The 17,290-nt window shown below is 35.0% G+C and overlaps 1 protein-coding gene across 3 annotated transcripts in view; it reads left to right on the top strand.

The window, feature by feature from the left end:
• Window positions 1–17,290, top strand: part of Cog2 (conserved oligomeric Golgi complex subunit 2) — a 437,003-nt gene that overhangs the window by 184,145 nt on the left and 235,568 nt on the right. For all 3 annotated transcript variants that reach the window (XM_090399142.1, XM_090399141.1, XM_090399143.1), the window contains exon 7: window positions 911–1,090. In XM_090399142.1, the coding sequence (XP_090255268.1) occupies window positions 911–1,090 (180 nt within the window). The remainder of the gene's footprint in view (window positions 1–910; window positions 1,091–17,290) is intronic.

Here is a 17,290-nt window from a genome sequence, read left to right on the forward strand (position 1 = left end):
AGCAAGGCTTATACGTTGGTCATACATAACTGATAATTAGCTTACGGAATTAACAACACATATGAAGGATATTAATTAAAGGCAACTTTAAAATTTGGGAGACTTACATTATAACTTCAGCCCAATGGCCAAGACAACAAAATTAGCCTGCCAGAGGGCACCATTAGGACTTTATGAACAATATTAGTTTCTTGCCTTCTTCCTCATTTGCTTTTGTTAGTGCTGCATGCACATACCATATTTTTATGTTCCTGAAGATGGCAACGTGACACTGCCGAAATATAGAAGTTATTCATTAAAGTTGCCTTTAATTAATATCCTTCATATGCGTTGTTAATTCCGTAAGCTAATTATCAGTTCCGTAGAGTATAGCAATGCTTATTAGCAATAAGTGGCACATTCCTGCAAATATATATGATCTGGTGATTGGTTTCATTTCACAAAATTTGGTTAGCATGGTTTGGATAATAAAGTTGCAAACTTTTAAGATTTTAAACATTTCTTTTTTTTTTTTTTCCAGTAAATTTTATTGAGAGTTAATTCTATTTGAGAAAAGTAATGAAAATAGCTTGTCAAATTTATTATCAGTAATTTTTAATATAAGGCATGTGCATTATAAAGATAAGTAGCATTACATACAAATTGCTGCTGCTAATAAAATTGATTGTAAAATTGATACAAGTGATTAATCAGCTCTCAAACTTCAGAGCATCAGCATTGTGTAAAAGATAATTTATTATCAAAAACAGTCTGTTATACCAAACTGTTCCTTTGAGTCGATTAAGGTGATTGAAGGATTGTAAAATTAAATGCTGCACATCCTGCTAGTAGAAAAAATATTTGATAGGAAATTTTGAAAACATGCTTAAAACAATATATATATATATATATTTTTTTTTTAAACTTCCAGCGAATCAGTCAAATTGCAACTGCACTTCAAAAATATTTGGAGCAGTCCTTTATTGATGCTATAGAAATTAATGATGCAAAAGCTCTTAGTTTACCATTACGAATATATGCAACAACAGGAAAAGTTCAAGATGTTGAAGAAATTTTTCGTAAAAGAATTGTTAAACCTTATTTACAAGAGGTAAGTTTTTATTTAACATTTATAATTTAAATAATATCATCTTCATTATGTCTCATAGTTGCTGAGTATTTAACCTTTGAACTGGCCAGGACGTATATATATGTCCAGCAAAACCTGGATACGATTCAGATCACCTGTTGAAAGAACATGGATACACATTTGACCATGTCCATTAGAAGATGCAATAATCCTTCACACTGATGAGAACACTTAATCAGATTACCTCGCATATGTAGCTATGTTCAGTTAACTACACCAAGAAACACAGTTGCTTGCCATTTGCTAGGTAACTGGAACCTAAGTTATATTAGACTAAATACCTACAAATTTTATTTATTTTTGCTACTTTATCGTATAATTAGTTTTGAATGCCAGTGCTAAATAAGAAATCCTTTCATACTTTCTTCATTTAATATTGTATCACTTTGGAAGATCAGCGTCACTATCAATTTTTTTGCTAATTATCTTAATCACCAATGCATTTTATTCTCCCAGAACTCGATTTGAGCTAATTATTTTTATCAAACAATTCTTTTATAAATTCATGAAAATCGAAAATCCAAATCTTAAAATAAATACAGCCTCCATTTGTTCCAATTAACTTTCTTTATTTTTTATTCATAATCCTAGTTCGAAGTTTAGTTCACAGATTACATGAAGGCTCGCACTTTTAAGATTTTGCTTTATGAAGAATCATACGTAAATCTTGGATCATATTACATAATGTATACTTTTTATAATGCAATCTGTAGTTCTTTGCACATCAACTTTCTTGGTTCCCCCTAATCACTCACTACAAACCAAAATAAATGGTGGTTATGAAGTCGACTGTTAGGTACATATTTTCTGCTAATTTTGATGTTATCCAAACTTCTAATATTATTATTATGTTATGCGACAGTTTTGAAGTTGTGATACTTACTCTACAGTTTATCATTCGAAACATGTATAGGTGCATGCATCAAGATGAAATTTTATTTCCAAAATTTTCATAATAGGATTAAAATTTTATTTTGCCTTTGATGGTTAACCCCCCCCCCACACACACACAAAAAAAAAAAAAAAAAAAAACCTCACACATGCATACAAATACTGCTAGGTAATGTGTGTTTTCTTTTTGTTTGAATTCGTTATTTTTCCAAAGTAATTGTACCAGATAACTTTTAATATCTTGATACTGAAATTAAATTGTGATAATTATAAATTAGCAAATTTTGTATATTTTCCCATTTATGGTATTTCCTGATAATTATAAATCATTTAAATTACTTGATATTGGGAAATTAATGTTTAATTTACCTACAAAAGCAATATCAGAATAAAATGTTTCGAATATCTGTAAATCAATCAGAAAGATTTAAAAAAAAAAAAGAAATTTCTGTGTGTATTCAGCCATTGTTAGAGACTTTTTTTAGTGTATCTACTGGATGTGCTCTTTCTTCATTTTCTAAATAATTTTTGTTAGCTTACAGCCTGTTACTCGAACAGTAAAGAATATTAGCAAGTATATCTAAGACAATTAATTTCTGAGATGGCAAATAGTAGCAACAGTAGCGTCAGTTTTGAAGTACTGATACTTTCCCATTTAGCGACGATCACCCTTCATCTGCATGAAGGCATGTCTGAACTACACACAAAATCACTTTCTTTGTAGCTAGCAGAATTTTCCTCATCAACATCAGTAGAGTAGAGCTACTTGAAAGGCGAAGGCTCCAACTTTTCTGTATCTCCAGAACTTTTTTTTTCCTCCATACAAACAAAATTCATGTTTAAGTACTGTGCTACACCTTATGCCATTCAAAAGTTGAAATGTAAGCAGTATATTCCCTCAAAAGAAAGCAAAATATGGGGTAAAAAAAGAAAAGTTCTGAAGATGCAGAAAAGTTGGAGCCTTGGCCTTTCAGGTAGCTCTTACTCTACTAATGTTGATGAGGAAAGTGTTTCTATCTGTGAAGATAGTGATTTTGCATGTAGTTTAGACATGCCTTCATGCGGAAGATGGATGATTGTCACTAAACACATACTAGCTTGTCCACCCAGAAACTACTGAAGATTTTGACACAGCAACATTTTAGGCTTCTTCCGTCTATTTCTAGACGATGATATTCTTTCCTTCATAGTGGAATGGACTTACCTTTATGATTGCCAACATCAGCAAGTTGAGTATAGTATGCATTCTCACAATACACTTTGGAGCCCAATAGATATCATCATACCACTTACATTTATAACGTTCTTGATTGCACAAGGTATCGTGAAAAAGCCCACTCTTGAAATGTATTTCTACATGTATGGTCTGCAGAATGGATTTTGAACATGTCAGTGCTTTGTGATGTTATGACTGAAAGACAATTCACTCTCCTTGTGAAGTATTTGCATTTTCAGAATAAAGAGAAAATATGATCAGGCAGCACATCCTTGCCCAGTCCTCAACGAAATATATGGTTTTCTAATGAAAATTTGTCAGAAATTTAGATCACTATACATTCCTGAGAGAGATGCCAATATCAATGAAAGCCTTATGCATTTCAAAGGCAGATTGAAATGTAAGCAGTGTTGTTGTGACCTATTCTTCTTATTCTGTTCTATTAACTTTCTTATACTTTATATCCTACCAGCTGCGCCATTTATGTTGCGTTCCATTTTACGATCTTTATTCTATTTTATAATTTCCGCTTATCTATATTCTTCTATTATCTACGCACGAGATATCACCAAGAATTTTTCTAATACTTAAATTATTTCTCCCCTTAGTACCCCTAATATTTGTATTTATACTGCGCCTTTTGGGATATTTAGTTTAAGATATTATGTACAAAAACAAGGAGAAAGAATTCAAATATGTCTGAAAGTGTAACTATGTTGCAATCGTGACACTTTATCTAGTTTCTTAACATTAATTTCCTGCGTGATTAGGTTCGTAATTTTTTTAAGTGGTGCATTGGACAGCAATTTCAGACAACTGTTTTATCATTGGACAAAGGTTTATTAAATTCTTTAACAAGGTACAATTCAATTTTGTGATTACTCAATTTAATGCTAAACTAAACACTTACAAACTAACATTAGCTTATGACAAGTAATTCGGCTATGATCCTTGAATGGGTATCACGATCATGCCGCCATAACAATTCAACACGTAAATTCACTTGACATGGACAAATAAGATTAATTCACACCATTTAATTATTCAAACTTAAGTAGATTAACTAAACCATTTTTTGCATAAACACACACAACTATGACATTTTAACTTTCCTATACATTACAATAGATGTGCAAAATTCTAAGGACACTTAATTTTTCACATAACATTAGCCAGCTTACTTTTAATATATTCTGTCAGATACTAAAGTCCTAGTATAAAATTTCCTTGGTCACTTCAACAGTTCCGTATTAGAATAATGATACTTATCACAGACAAAATTTTAGTTAACATTAGATATATTTTACAGTACCTTTCTTTCTTGGGATTTTCATATGGACCTTTACCTTCTTCTGATTGAACCATCTTGATATAACCTCACCGATAATCTGCTTCTCCTTCGTTCTTTTTGGAATTGAACTAGACTTACACTGGCTTAACTTTTCGTAACTCTGAACACACTTTGAATCATCTATATATCGGCTGTGCAGCTCGCCACGTGGACATCGATTTCTTTACTTCTTTCTTCTTCTCGTAGATGTCACTGAAGTTGGATCACAAAGCATATGCTTTTCTTTTCCTCGACTATATGGCATTCTTCGCTTCTCACATAGGAAATACGGAACCAAAATTCCGCTCACTTTCGTTTCCATGTTGTGACACCAGAGATATAACCCCTATTTCGCCATTCAGGAAATCGCTGTGAAATCCCTACGAAAGAGCTCACGAAGGACTCTTCTGGAACAGAATCAAAACCAAAACCAAAAAAAGCCTCGTGGGGGATCATCCCTTTTATACCTGCTCTCCTAACGGCACTTTTTCTAACTTCTTTTCTCCGCCTCCTACTTGTTTTTACTTCGCCGACCAATTAGGGTGGCGTTTTTCTGCCAAACGTCATTTGATCGGCGAGCCCGTAACGATGTCTCAATCCGGGAATCGGCCCTGAGCAATAGTCTGTTGTTTTCCTTTGCTAGCCTCTAATTTAATCCCCTTTCCAAAAATTTTCTATGAACTTACTTAATAACTTAATCTCTAGTCTCTCACATACCATCTCTTGTGACTAATCCTTTTCTGTCTTATTTGTTTGACTTTTCTCATTTAAATCATATCACAATATTAATATATTCTTTCTTTTGTTAGTTAGTTTAACAAAAATCTTTATATTTTATATATTTTATTGAATGCAAGAATCTTTCTTTTTCTTTTAATTAATTGAACTATTATCTTTTATGCAGGGTTTTAATTTATTTTATTTATTCTTCATGTTACACTATGATAGCTGAGAATTCTATATTCTCGAGATATCAGGGTGTAACAGTGTATTCCCCAAACCTTTCAAACTTTATAGGGGAAAGCAGACTGTCCACTATCCACCAACACTCCCAAATCCCTGGCTTCGTCAATCTCCTGGAGTACTGTATCACCAATGTGATATACTGCTGCTAATCTTTTCACCCCAAAATGCATAACCTTACATTTTGCAACATTAAATTGGCATCCATTCTCTTTAGCCCAGTCCTTCAAACTAGCCAAATCATCCTGCAAAATTTTGACATCCTGTGTACTCACTGTTGCTCTACCCAACTTTGCATCATCAGCAAACAAATGAACTGTTCCTCTCAGATCCTTTCCTATATTGTTAATGAACAAATTGAACAGTAGTGGTCCAAGAACAGAACCCTGTGGCATACCCCTAGTCACAGGCAGTCTTTTTGACTCTACTCTTGAATAAACCACTCTCTGATATCTCTCCATCAACCACCCTCCTATCCATCTCACCAACCCTATATCCATCCCCATATACTGCAGTTTACTGATTAGAATTCCATGTGGTATCCTGTCAAAGGCCTTAGCAAGGTCCAGTAGAATCACTGTAAACCCATTACCCTTATCCAGTTCAGCTGTCACTGTGTTATAAAACGTATGCAAGTTACTGAGGCATGATCTACCCTTCACAAAACCATGCTATTCCCCCATACAGTATCCCATTTTCATCTATCCAATCCTGTATTTTCTTCTTGACTATTTTCTCCAAGACCTTGACAATGATTCCTGATATGCTGATCGGTCAGTAATTTACAACAGCAGTCTTGGAACCTCATTTATGCAGTGGAACTATTTTCCCCTCTTTCCACCCCCTTGGGACTAACCCAGACCCAAGACTCAAATTAACCAAAATGGTCAAGGGCACTGACAATTCTTTAGCCGATTCATGTACGACACGAGCTGGTATACCATCCAATCCCACATATGTATTGACATTGAGGTTTTGTAATAGACTTTTCGCCACAATTCCCGTATAAGCTGTTCGTTCTTTCATTCCTGCAGAGTCACCACCTGGATGATATACTCTTGCAAAGTGCTCGCTCAGTAATTCCACTATATCAACTGATTCAGTTAACTCTCTACCATCGGCATTCTTTAAAATCATTCTGCCGTTATACATTTTTTCTTTTACTTGCAACATATCGAAAAAACTGTTTGGGATTCTCTTTAGCCTGCATGGCTAATGTTCTTTCATAATCTGCTTTTGCTTTTCTTACCATACTCATTACCCTTCTGGCCTGCACTTTATAGCATTCATGTGCCAGCTGGTCACCTTTCTCCTTAAATTCCCCTCCACAGTTTTTTTTGCAGCTCAAGCTTAATAGTGTTATTCATCCATTTAATCCCTACTTGATTTATTATTCGGACTCTAGGTATACAGTTAGCCATTGCCTCTTGAAAACACTTCTTAACTGCCTCTCATGCACTATCAACATCCAGCCCTTGCAGTTTTACATACCATGGCACTGAACCAATCAAACTCCTAAGCTTGTCATACTTACCAGCCCGATAATTACACATGTACCCTGTTTTAATTGTAAATTCCTCACCTTTAGCCACCTCCAAGTCAAGACTATGATCACTCTCACCAATTGGTGGCAACGTGGTCATATTTGTTACAGCCAAATTCTCAGATGCAATTACTAGGTGAAACACTCTCTGACCACTAGTATTTTCAATTACATGCTGTTGCAGATAGTTATCCCTTAATAACTGCATAAAATCCAATTCCTCCTTCCAATCAATGTTACCATAGTTGAAATCTCCCATAATAATTACCCTCCTTCCACTCATTTCTTCTATTTGCTTATGCATACAATCTCCACCATCTATTCCATCACCTGGTCTATAGCAGCACCCAATTATATATTTTGTTCTGCTAGCCTCGATCTCACACTAAATAGCTTCAAGTGTGCTCTTTTCTCTATCCTGCAGTTCAATTTCTATTCTCCTTGGCTGCAGCTCATCAGCTATCATCAATAACACTTCTCCCTCCATTTTATTCTCCCTGTCACTCCTGAACACACTATACCCCTCACATTCAATATTCTGTATTCCAATATCCTGTATCCTGGAAGTGCCAACCAAGGCCAAAAATTCTTCCTTCTTGTTCCTAATACTTCTGGCATTAGTATACATGAATTGCAGAAGCCCATTTGTCCCGTCCCTATTTTGATGCCTTATACTAACTATCCCATTCTGATTTGTTGTCCTCCTTACTCGCTCGGGCATATTACACACATTCATACACTCAACTCTCTCCCTAAAGTCTGCATATCAACTTCCCCCCCCCCCTTAATAACGCTAGTTTCCCTGATTTTGCACATCCACTTCCACTTCATTCAACAACACCTTTTCAAGTCTCCGTACACCAAATCCATTCAAATGTAAACCATCCATCTTATATAAATCCTTTCGCCCATCGAATTCACTCTACACGTCCACAAATTCCGCACCACTCCTCCTGCATAATCCATACATAAAGTCATTAGCAATTTTTGCCCTCCTCCTGTACTCTTCACTGTCATACCACGGCAACAGACTCACCATCCTAACTCTTTCACTCTTCTCTTTTGCTACCTCAAGTAGTTCCTTCAAATCCTCTTTCATAGCCATTTTGTCTCCTTTCAAATCATTCGTTCCTGTTTCTACTATCAATTCTTTCACCTTGCTTTTGCACTCTAATAGACTCGCTAACATCCTTAATGTTCGCACCGGATTTGATACAAAGGAAATCTGCTATTATTATAGGCAACTTCAACAGTCATAGCATGCAGTGGGGTTATAGTGAAACAAATTAGGATGGAGATTTAGTCCAACAGTGGGCTGAAAATAATTTAATAGTGGAAGATGGAAAAGAGGATATAACCCATACTTTGGATTTGTTAGTAATAGAATAGCTAATCTGTGCAATAAACAGGTACTTGCACCAATCCCAACTTCACAACATAGACCAATAATGTTTTGTCTTTTCACCAGTCTGTTCTAAGGAGATCCCACTTAGAAGATGCTTTAATTTTAAAAAAGCTAACTGAGAACAGTTCTCAAGAGAATTAAACATAAACTTATCCAACATTTTACCTAGATCAGAAAATGATGGGAAGTTCACCAAAGTTATTAGATGTTCTACTACCAGGCATATCCTCAGAGGTTGTAGAATGTTATATTTCAAGTTTTACAGAACAATGAAAGATGTTATGACCTATATGATAAAGGTCCATTTTCGTCAGAAACAATTGATGCAGGAGAAGAACTTATAGCAGCACTCTCTGAATAAAGAAGTCAACAATGGGCAGAGAAAATTAAAAGCTTAGATATGAAACACAGTAGCAGGAAAGCCTGGCTCTTACTCAAAAAATTATCTGGTGGCCCCCATAACACAGCAACTGCAGTTGATATAAATGCAAACCAAATTGCAACTCAGCTATCTCTGAATGGTAAACCGAGTTTTGAAGGGAAAATACCTAAAGATTACATTAAAAAAGTTAGGAATTCAGAAAATAATATCATCAGATCACCATTTACTAAAGAGAACCTAGAAAATGCCCTAAATTAAAACCAAGAAATGCCACTGAAGTTCCAAAGAGCTACAGGCCTACAGCTTCAGAATTGCATATAGCAATTCTGAAGCTGTATGCAATTCTGAAGCTGTATGACAGGTTAATTTTAAACAAATTAAGTCCAAAAATAGAGAAAGTGCTGATAAAAGAACAGGCAGGATTTAGACCAGGAAAATTGTGCACTGGACAAGTATTAAACCTAATATAGTTGATTCAGAACGGATTTGAAAGGGGGGGTTAGTAACAAGAGCTGTATTCGCAGCATATGACACACTAAATCTTAGATGACTTATAGTCAAAATTTACAGCACAGCTAACAGCCAGTGGAAGTATTTAGGTAGCTGCTGTTTAGCAGGAGATTCTTTGTTGATTTTCAAGGAAAAAAGAGCAGATGGCATATCTAGAAAAATCCCCCCCCCCTCCACTTCAATATATGTACTAACGAAATAGTCCTTTTCCAGATTACATGTATTGATCTCTATCAATACTTGGCTGAGTGTAATGATTCCAGTTTAGGAATTCGAAAAACATATATAAATATATGAATAATATATTGTTCCTCTGGAAGTCGCTAATAGTACCTTTTTTTGATAAAATAGACAGAGGATCATCAGGACACATGCCCTCTAGGTGCAAACACTTTTCTATTTTTTATATCCACAACCACAAATGTTAGGAAATCTATAACACGTGAATGCTATATGTAATTAACATCAGAAATAAGACTAAACATGATTTTAATAATAATAATAAACTGGGTGATGACCTTGCACTATGCTATTTACAGAACAAATTCATCTACCCACCTGTCTTCATAAGCATTTGTGTGTATTGAAGATTCTAATCTGAAGCCACTTAGTAAAAAAACAAGCAGCGACCCTCTCCAGTTGGCTGTGCTAGCTTAGTTGTCTCATTCAGGAAAATGATTGAATAGACTAAGGCCATAATTTTGTTTTGATTGGAATTATGGCAGAAGCAACTATGAGGCAAGTACATTGTGTGTTTATTTTCCAGTGCTTTGCCTGTTTGTTGAAATACATGACTTCCTGGTAGGAAAAAACCATCATCTCGGTATGAGACTCTCTAACTTATTTCCAGTTGAAAAGCCCTAATGAAAGTTCTCATAGTACTACATAGGTTTCAAACCCAGGTTTTCTAATCGAAAAAAAACCGTCTCTTCGGTTAGAAAGATTCACATATGCTTTAGAGGCATATACTATGGACGATATATCTCATATCTGGGAATTGGATGATCACCTGCAAATTTGTTTCATTTGCATCGGGAAGAGTCCTAATTTCTAAAAAGGAATGAAACTGGGTTAATTTTTCTATTGTTTCAGAAATCTCATGATCACAGCTCCTACAAAGCAAAGTTTTCTGGATGAGCTATGAAATTCCAGAACTAGCAAATGCAAAAGTAGCATTTGGAAGAGCTTCCAGTGTTCAGGGCCGGCTTAACACAGTAAGCAGATGATGCGTTGCATCGGGACGCTGAAGTAAGTAGAAAATATAAAATAAAAACACGTTTTAATATAAGCATTTATCAAATGTGGATATGCACTAAATATATTGTAATAAATACTGCGACTTTTAATAACATTTAATAAAAACTGCAGGTTGTTTTTCGCTGTGTCGTGTACAGCTGGCGGAAGCAGTAAACGAGCAGGGTCTGTTAGAGGGGCACCTTACACTATTGACTTTCTTTTTCGCATGCATGCAGCACGCATTTGTCAGTTAGGACGTGAGGCGTGTACTTGTATCCAACTTAGCCTCTATTACGAAGTGACATTTTTGCATTCTTGGAAAACAGAATCTCACGCATTGTTTGTAAATAAATCATCAAACTGTTGATTGCTAAAACACACAGTGAATGTGTAGTTAATTCACACTGAGGTAAGTAGATTCAAAATTTAACCAAAGGCTTTACAAATCAGTGAAAAGTTTATGCCTCTCTAAGTATTTATTTTCATTTTTTTTATTTTTAAATTTATTTTTTATGTCTTACCGAATTTTTTGTTCAATAGATTTTTTATTTCAGAATAAATTGGGGCATAATGGAGATGGAAAAAATTATCCAGAACTGCAAATAAAAAAAGAAAAGCGGCAAAAGAACTTGATAAAGATAAACAGAAACTGCAGCTAACTAAATTTCTCAAAAAGTCTGAAGGATCCAAGTACCTCTTAGATAAATTAAAATATTTAAATTTTAGATATTAAAAATTTGTGGAGACAAGGATATGATAACAGGACAAATATGAGAGGAAAACACAGCGGCGTTCAGAGACACTTATCGAATATTAACCCTTGAGCACTCTTTGTCCCGTGCGGCGCACACACACACATTAAATTTGGTGATCTCTGATGCTGCTCAAGTTAATACTGAAACAGTGATTTTTTTTAAGCTATACAAGAAATTTATAATTTCCTTAGTGCTTGACTAAACTATGGAACGTACTGAAAAGGTACACCAAAATTGCACTTAAAACATTATCAGATATTAGATGGGAAGTGAGGATTAACATTCTTCATTCACTTAGATATAATATTGGAGAAGTTTTAGATTCTTTTGTGGTGATAATATTCAAATTGATAACAATAATACAAAATATGAAGCAAAAACATTAGCTTTGAAAATGAAAGATTATGGATTTTTGTGTTCACTTATAATCTGGTATGAATTTTGTGTAGGATCAATGCAGTGAGTAAAATGGCCTGGTTGGTCGAGCGGTTAGCGTATCCACTCTCCAGCCAAAAGCTGTGCATTATAATCCCACCTTGGGTATGAATATTTGTGATAGTCTATGAAAATACTATTGGTGGTGGTGGTGGGCAGTAGATGGCGTTGGTGTAGATGATGATGGTAGTTGCGGTTTACTGTAGTTGGTGGATCTTATCACTTACGAAAAATGCACCTCTCCAACACTTAGAGTTCCTTAGTATTGAATGAGAGTTTTTGCTCTCTTAAGGTTTCTTCTGAGTTTCGCTCCTGCTGAGGGGGGGGGGGCTTAAGATTTCAGCGGGGGTTTCTCTTGAGACAGCAATTTGAGTCTCTGGGGAAAGTGTTTTCTGGTGTGGCCCAGGTGGGGACTTGTCAGTGGATGCTTTTCCCCTGGATATGAGCAGTTCTGTTCAGTGATAGGGTGAGCCTGTCACTGAGTGGAAACAGTGCTCAGATGGACGATCCTTCAGTTACTTGTTTAGAGTGATCTGGAGATCGCCTAATTTTTAGAGAGGACATTTACTTAAATAGACTCCTGCTGAGGGGTGATTTTGGTGTTTGGGGGGATTTTGCCTTGCGAGAGCAATTTGATTCTCTGGGGATTGGTGTTTCCAGCAGGGTTCTTTCAGGGCCATGTCAGTGAATGCCTTTTCCCTGGAATATGAGAAGTTCTGCTCAGTGGTAGGGTGAGCCTGTCACTGAACAGAACCAATTCTGAGTTGGATGATCTCTCGGTCACTCATAGGGAGTAGTCTGGGGGATTGCCTAATTTTTAGAGATGTGCTTTACTTAAACAGTGCCTGGTGTCTGAGGAGAAACAACCAGTTCGAAACAGCTGTCAGAGTGAAACCTTATCAAAACGGACCAATAAAAGGCGAATATATGGATGCGTGGATAAGCAATCATGTCTTCTATATGGTCCATGCTATGGCATCTTGTAAATGCCGGTGATTGGATTCCCGTAAGCTCTCTGGCCAGCTTCTTTACAAAACTTTCATAGTTTCTACATTAGGTTTTGAAATAATGCTGGATTTAATATCCACTTGATTTATATAATTTTGCAATACCAAACTGAAGTCTTTTGGCTCTTTATTTTAGTAAATAAGCTAATGCCTTTTATTTCCTTATAGGGAGTATGCGAGACTTTTAAACCCTGTCTAGTTTTTTGGAGACTGAGTGGGCAGTTTGGTCTCCACCATTAGCCAATCAGAGATAGCTGTCCCTTGTCACTAATTACTGAAGAATTTAGATCGGATGAAAATTTTAATGTACTTGAGTTAGTGAAAGAGTTAGCATTAGATTTAGAAATTTCTCCTGAGTTCAAAAGCAGTATATTATGTGGATGTAAGAAAAGATTGTTTTGTTATGAATGTTCAGACGAAGTGGCAGTTGATCTAACTTTAAAGTTACATTTTTTTTCTTCTAATTGTGGACACTTTTATTAATTCTTTGGCTGAAATGTTTGATCTCTTGACAAGTAACTTTTAACATATTTCAGTTTTTATCCAGTTTCAAGGAAATTTCTAATATGGATGAGGACACCTTAAGAAAACATTGTGATAATTTACAAGTTGCACTGACTGAGGGGTGAGGATATTTGTGCCACACAAATTTTATGATGCAATACAAATTCTAAAAGACATCATACAGGATAGTTACAGCTTAGATCCACTGAAAATATTGTAATATATATATATATATATATATATATATGTAGAAAGTATTTTACCTTGGGTATAATAAATGTTAAAGATACCAAGCTATTTTAAACCTGGTTTTACTCTATTTCCCTAGTATGCAAACAGACAAACAAGTCAAATTTACGCCTGCAAGTGTTGCAAGTCTAGCTGACCCTGCACGTAGTGCAAGACCAAGGCAACTCATAGTAAAAGTAGAATAAGCTCTAATCACTAATCTTAATATTTACCCTTAATGCAAAGCACATCTCCTGGAGGAGATGTATGATGCTTTGTATTAAAGGCAAGGGGCCACTATCCAGACTGGTTTCGACCTTTATTGAGGTCTCATCAGTGGGAGCCAGGCTACAAATACCAAGATTTTAGTAATACAGAGCATATAAGTATTTTACCAGAACAAGTTACCATAAGGTGTTTTAACCTTATTAAATAAAAATCTCTGGAGGAGATATAAATGTAGAAAGTATTTTACCTTGGGTATAATAAATGTTAAAGATACCAAGCTATTTTAAACCTGGTTTTACTTGATTTCCCAAGTATGCAAACAGACAAACAAGTCAAGTTTGCGCCTGCAAGTGTTGCAAGTCTAGCTGACCCTGCACGTAGTGCAAGACCAAGGCAACTCATGGTAAATGTAGAATAAGTAGAATATTTTATTTAAAATAGCTTGGTATCTTGACTGTTATAATGGACCCCAATGTTGAACGCTACTTATTAGTAGAAAGGAAAGTACATGATGCGTTTGCTTGCTATAAACAAATTTATGATGAAAAGAAGAAGAGGAATAAGCAAAGCACATTGGACGTTTTCATCAAGAAAACAATTACACCAGAAGAGCTGCAGTCTGGTCCTTCCAATAAGAAAGGTAATGAAGATGTGATTGTGGATTAAGATTTGGGTGATTATTCTCCTGTTTTATAGTGGCAATAACGCACAGTAGAGTTTTATAATTAGGTTTAAAAATTAAAATGAACAGTATACTTATAACGGTTATGTTCCTACCTCCTATAATTCTGTTTATTTCATGTATTGACTTATGTCTTGCCAGATGGAACGCAACCCTGATGTAAGTCGAGGGATGACTGTGTATATGTATACACACACACACACACTAGGGGGCTCGGGCACCTACGGTGCCCCCCCAGTTCTGGACCAGTAAGCTGGTAAGACAAAAATACGACATAAAAATGTTACAAATTTCGACTTATCTTTTTATATATATATATAGAGTAGATAGATAGATATCAAACTTCCTATTCAGAACTGCAAACATTGCGCAAGCACACAACTACCTAGCATTGTAAAACATGGCAGCAGAAATGAAAGCAAAATAATTGCTTGTAAATAGGGCTATGGTTTTTTTAATGGCATCAAAACTTAGTTTCTTCTCCCGTCAAGTTTTTCGAATTATAGAAATAAAACTAAATTTGAGGTAGAACCTTTTTTACTAGTTTGATGCCAATGAATATAATTAAACAATTTGCAACTGCTCACATAAGCTATATCTTTTTTTTTTCATATGAAGCATTATTAAACTGACTAACAGAAAGAAATAAAAAAAAAAAACAGCATTATGTGTAAACAACATGTAATGATTTACGATAATGTTTACATATTTGCTGAAACTTTTCCTTTTTATTTATATTTTTTAATCGGATGTTGCTAAAATCAAAAATGTAAGATAATTTGATATCACTAAAAAGTAGATAGCTTACACTAGAATCATTCCTCTTTCTTCTAAACCTCTAAGAACACTGGCAGCTACTGGCCAAACATCCATACATAGTTTATCTTCAGACTTACTGAACCAACTTTTTATCTGCCTCTCATCATTTTAATAGCAAACAGCTTTAGCTGTTAAAAGCTTTCTTGATAAAAGTCTCATTACAACCATTTTTCAAAAAGGCAGACTTGATATAATTCAGTTCTTGCTGAGGTCTTAGTGGAATATATATATGATGTGCATGATATAATATCTTAATGGTTCTCAATCAAAAATTTGGAAACATTTAAGACTTTATTGTTACCTTACGAAGGTGTCTTTGACACTTACGCGAGGGTTACATCGATTAAAATTACTTCTATAAGTTTGAGTTTCCATATTTAATGTCACCATAACTCATACCATTATACTGAGGCCCACCCACCATGATAAGACTTAGTCAAAGTTTGATTACAACTGCTCTAAAGGAAATTGATATAACTGTCTCTTTGGTACTTATGAGTTTGCTATAGTAAAGTTAACTGTAACTGAAAGATCAATCCCATGTTAGGTCTACTATATATTTAAGTTAAGGGGAATAATAAATCCATCATTATTTTTAAAGACGGATATGAAACTCGGAGATCGAAATCTAAGAGTTTCATGCCAAAGAACTATCGGCGAGTCCAAGCGTAAGTCAACACCTTGGTAGTGCAACTCGGAGCAAAGGTGGAGCAAGATCCATCACTATATTGCTATTGATTATAGTATATTTTATGAGCTTTTCTAGGTCTGTTTGGATTCTTAATGCTAAATAGATTGAACCCTTATGTTGAAAAGTCATCAAGCAGTGCTAAAACCTCCCTGTATTGAAAGTGTGTATATAGTTAACATCCTAAGTTAATGATAATTTAAGCAAATGAGGGATGGCTTGAACTATTGCAGTCATTAGTGGAAATTTTTCTGTCATTAGAAGAATATGTACAGAAAAATTTCCACTAATGACTGAAATGCTTCTTCAAACTAAATTAAGAAAAAAGATGGCATTAAAATTGAAATGAAAGTTTTTATTATAGGATTGCTACATATAGCTTAGGAGCAATGACAGTCTTTAGCGGAAAGGTTACCATGGTATAATACCGCTTATTGAAGATGCATACTTATTAAAAGATAGACTCCATAAGTGGGGATGTTCATGACCTTCCATTTAGTAAATTGCATCTTTTAATTTTAGTGGTATTGTGCTAATGGTTGTCATTGTTAGCCATATGCAGATATTTCACTAAATGCCAACATTTGGTTTAATATCATGTAAGCTTTTCATTGTTTTAGCTTAGTAGAAAATCTAATGTTGGATTAATTATGCTAATGATTGAAATATTTAGTTGCTAGGCAAGAAATATTTGTTGGCTGAAATTGCCATTAAAATATCTACATGAGAAAAGTGACTCAATCATGGGAAGACCACATCAAACATTATTGATGCAATTGATATCTCTTTCAAAGTTGCTCACTAACAAAGCACTCATGACTGACTGGAAACCTATTTCACTCATTTACACTTTTCGAGCAAAAACTTGACTCCTTACTTCCATGTTTACCACATTCCTCATAATTTTCAGGGGTTACTTTCATCCAGTTGCATATTGGAAAATTTCTTTACCATCCGCTGTATTTTTTGTAACTTATCCCCTCTGTCAGTTATAACTTTCTATCATATCTCTACTTTTTTCTGCCTCTTAGCTAAACTGTGTAACCCACAAACCTTCAGTCTATTCTCATAGGAGTAGTCTACAAAGCAGTCACCATTTTTGTCACTTGGCTCTGGTTCTTCTCCACCACTTCTTCATTCCTAAGAAACTCAGCTACCAAATCTGTACACAATAGTTCATATGTATACAGATCAGAGCCTTTTAACGAGTGATAATAACCTCTTTGTTCTTTATTGTCAGTGTGTTTATCATCATCCAAGTGATTATTTGAGATATTTTGTCCATTTTTGCACTATGTTCTCTACATTTCAACTCTGTCCACCATTATCTCAAAATCCC

Source organism: Typopeltis vanoorti, chromosome 10 (assembly GCF_054136105.1).
Source record: "Typopeltis vanoorti isolate ZY-2024b chromosome 10, IOZ_Tvanoo_1.0, whole genome shotgun sequence".
In the NCBI taxonomy this organism is placed as follows: domain Eukaryota; kingdom Metazoa; phylum Arthropoda; class Arachnida; order Uropygi; family Thelyphonidae; genus Typopeltis; species Typopeltis vanoorti.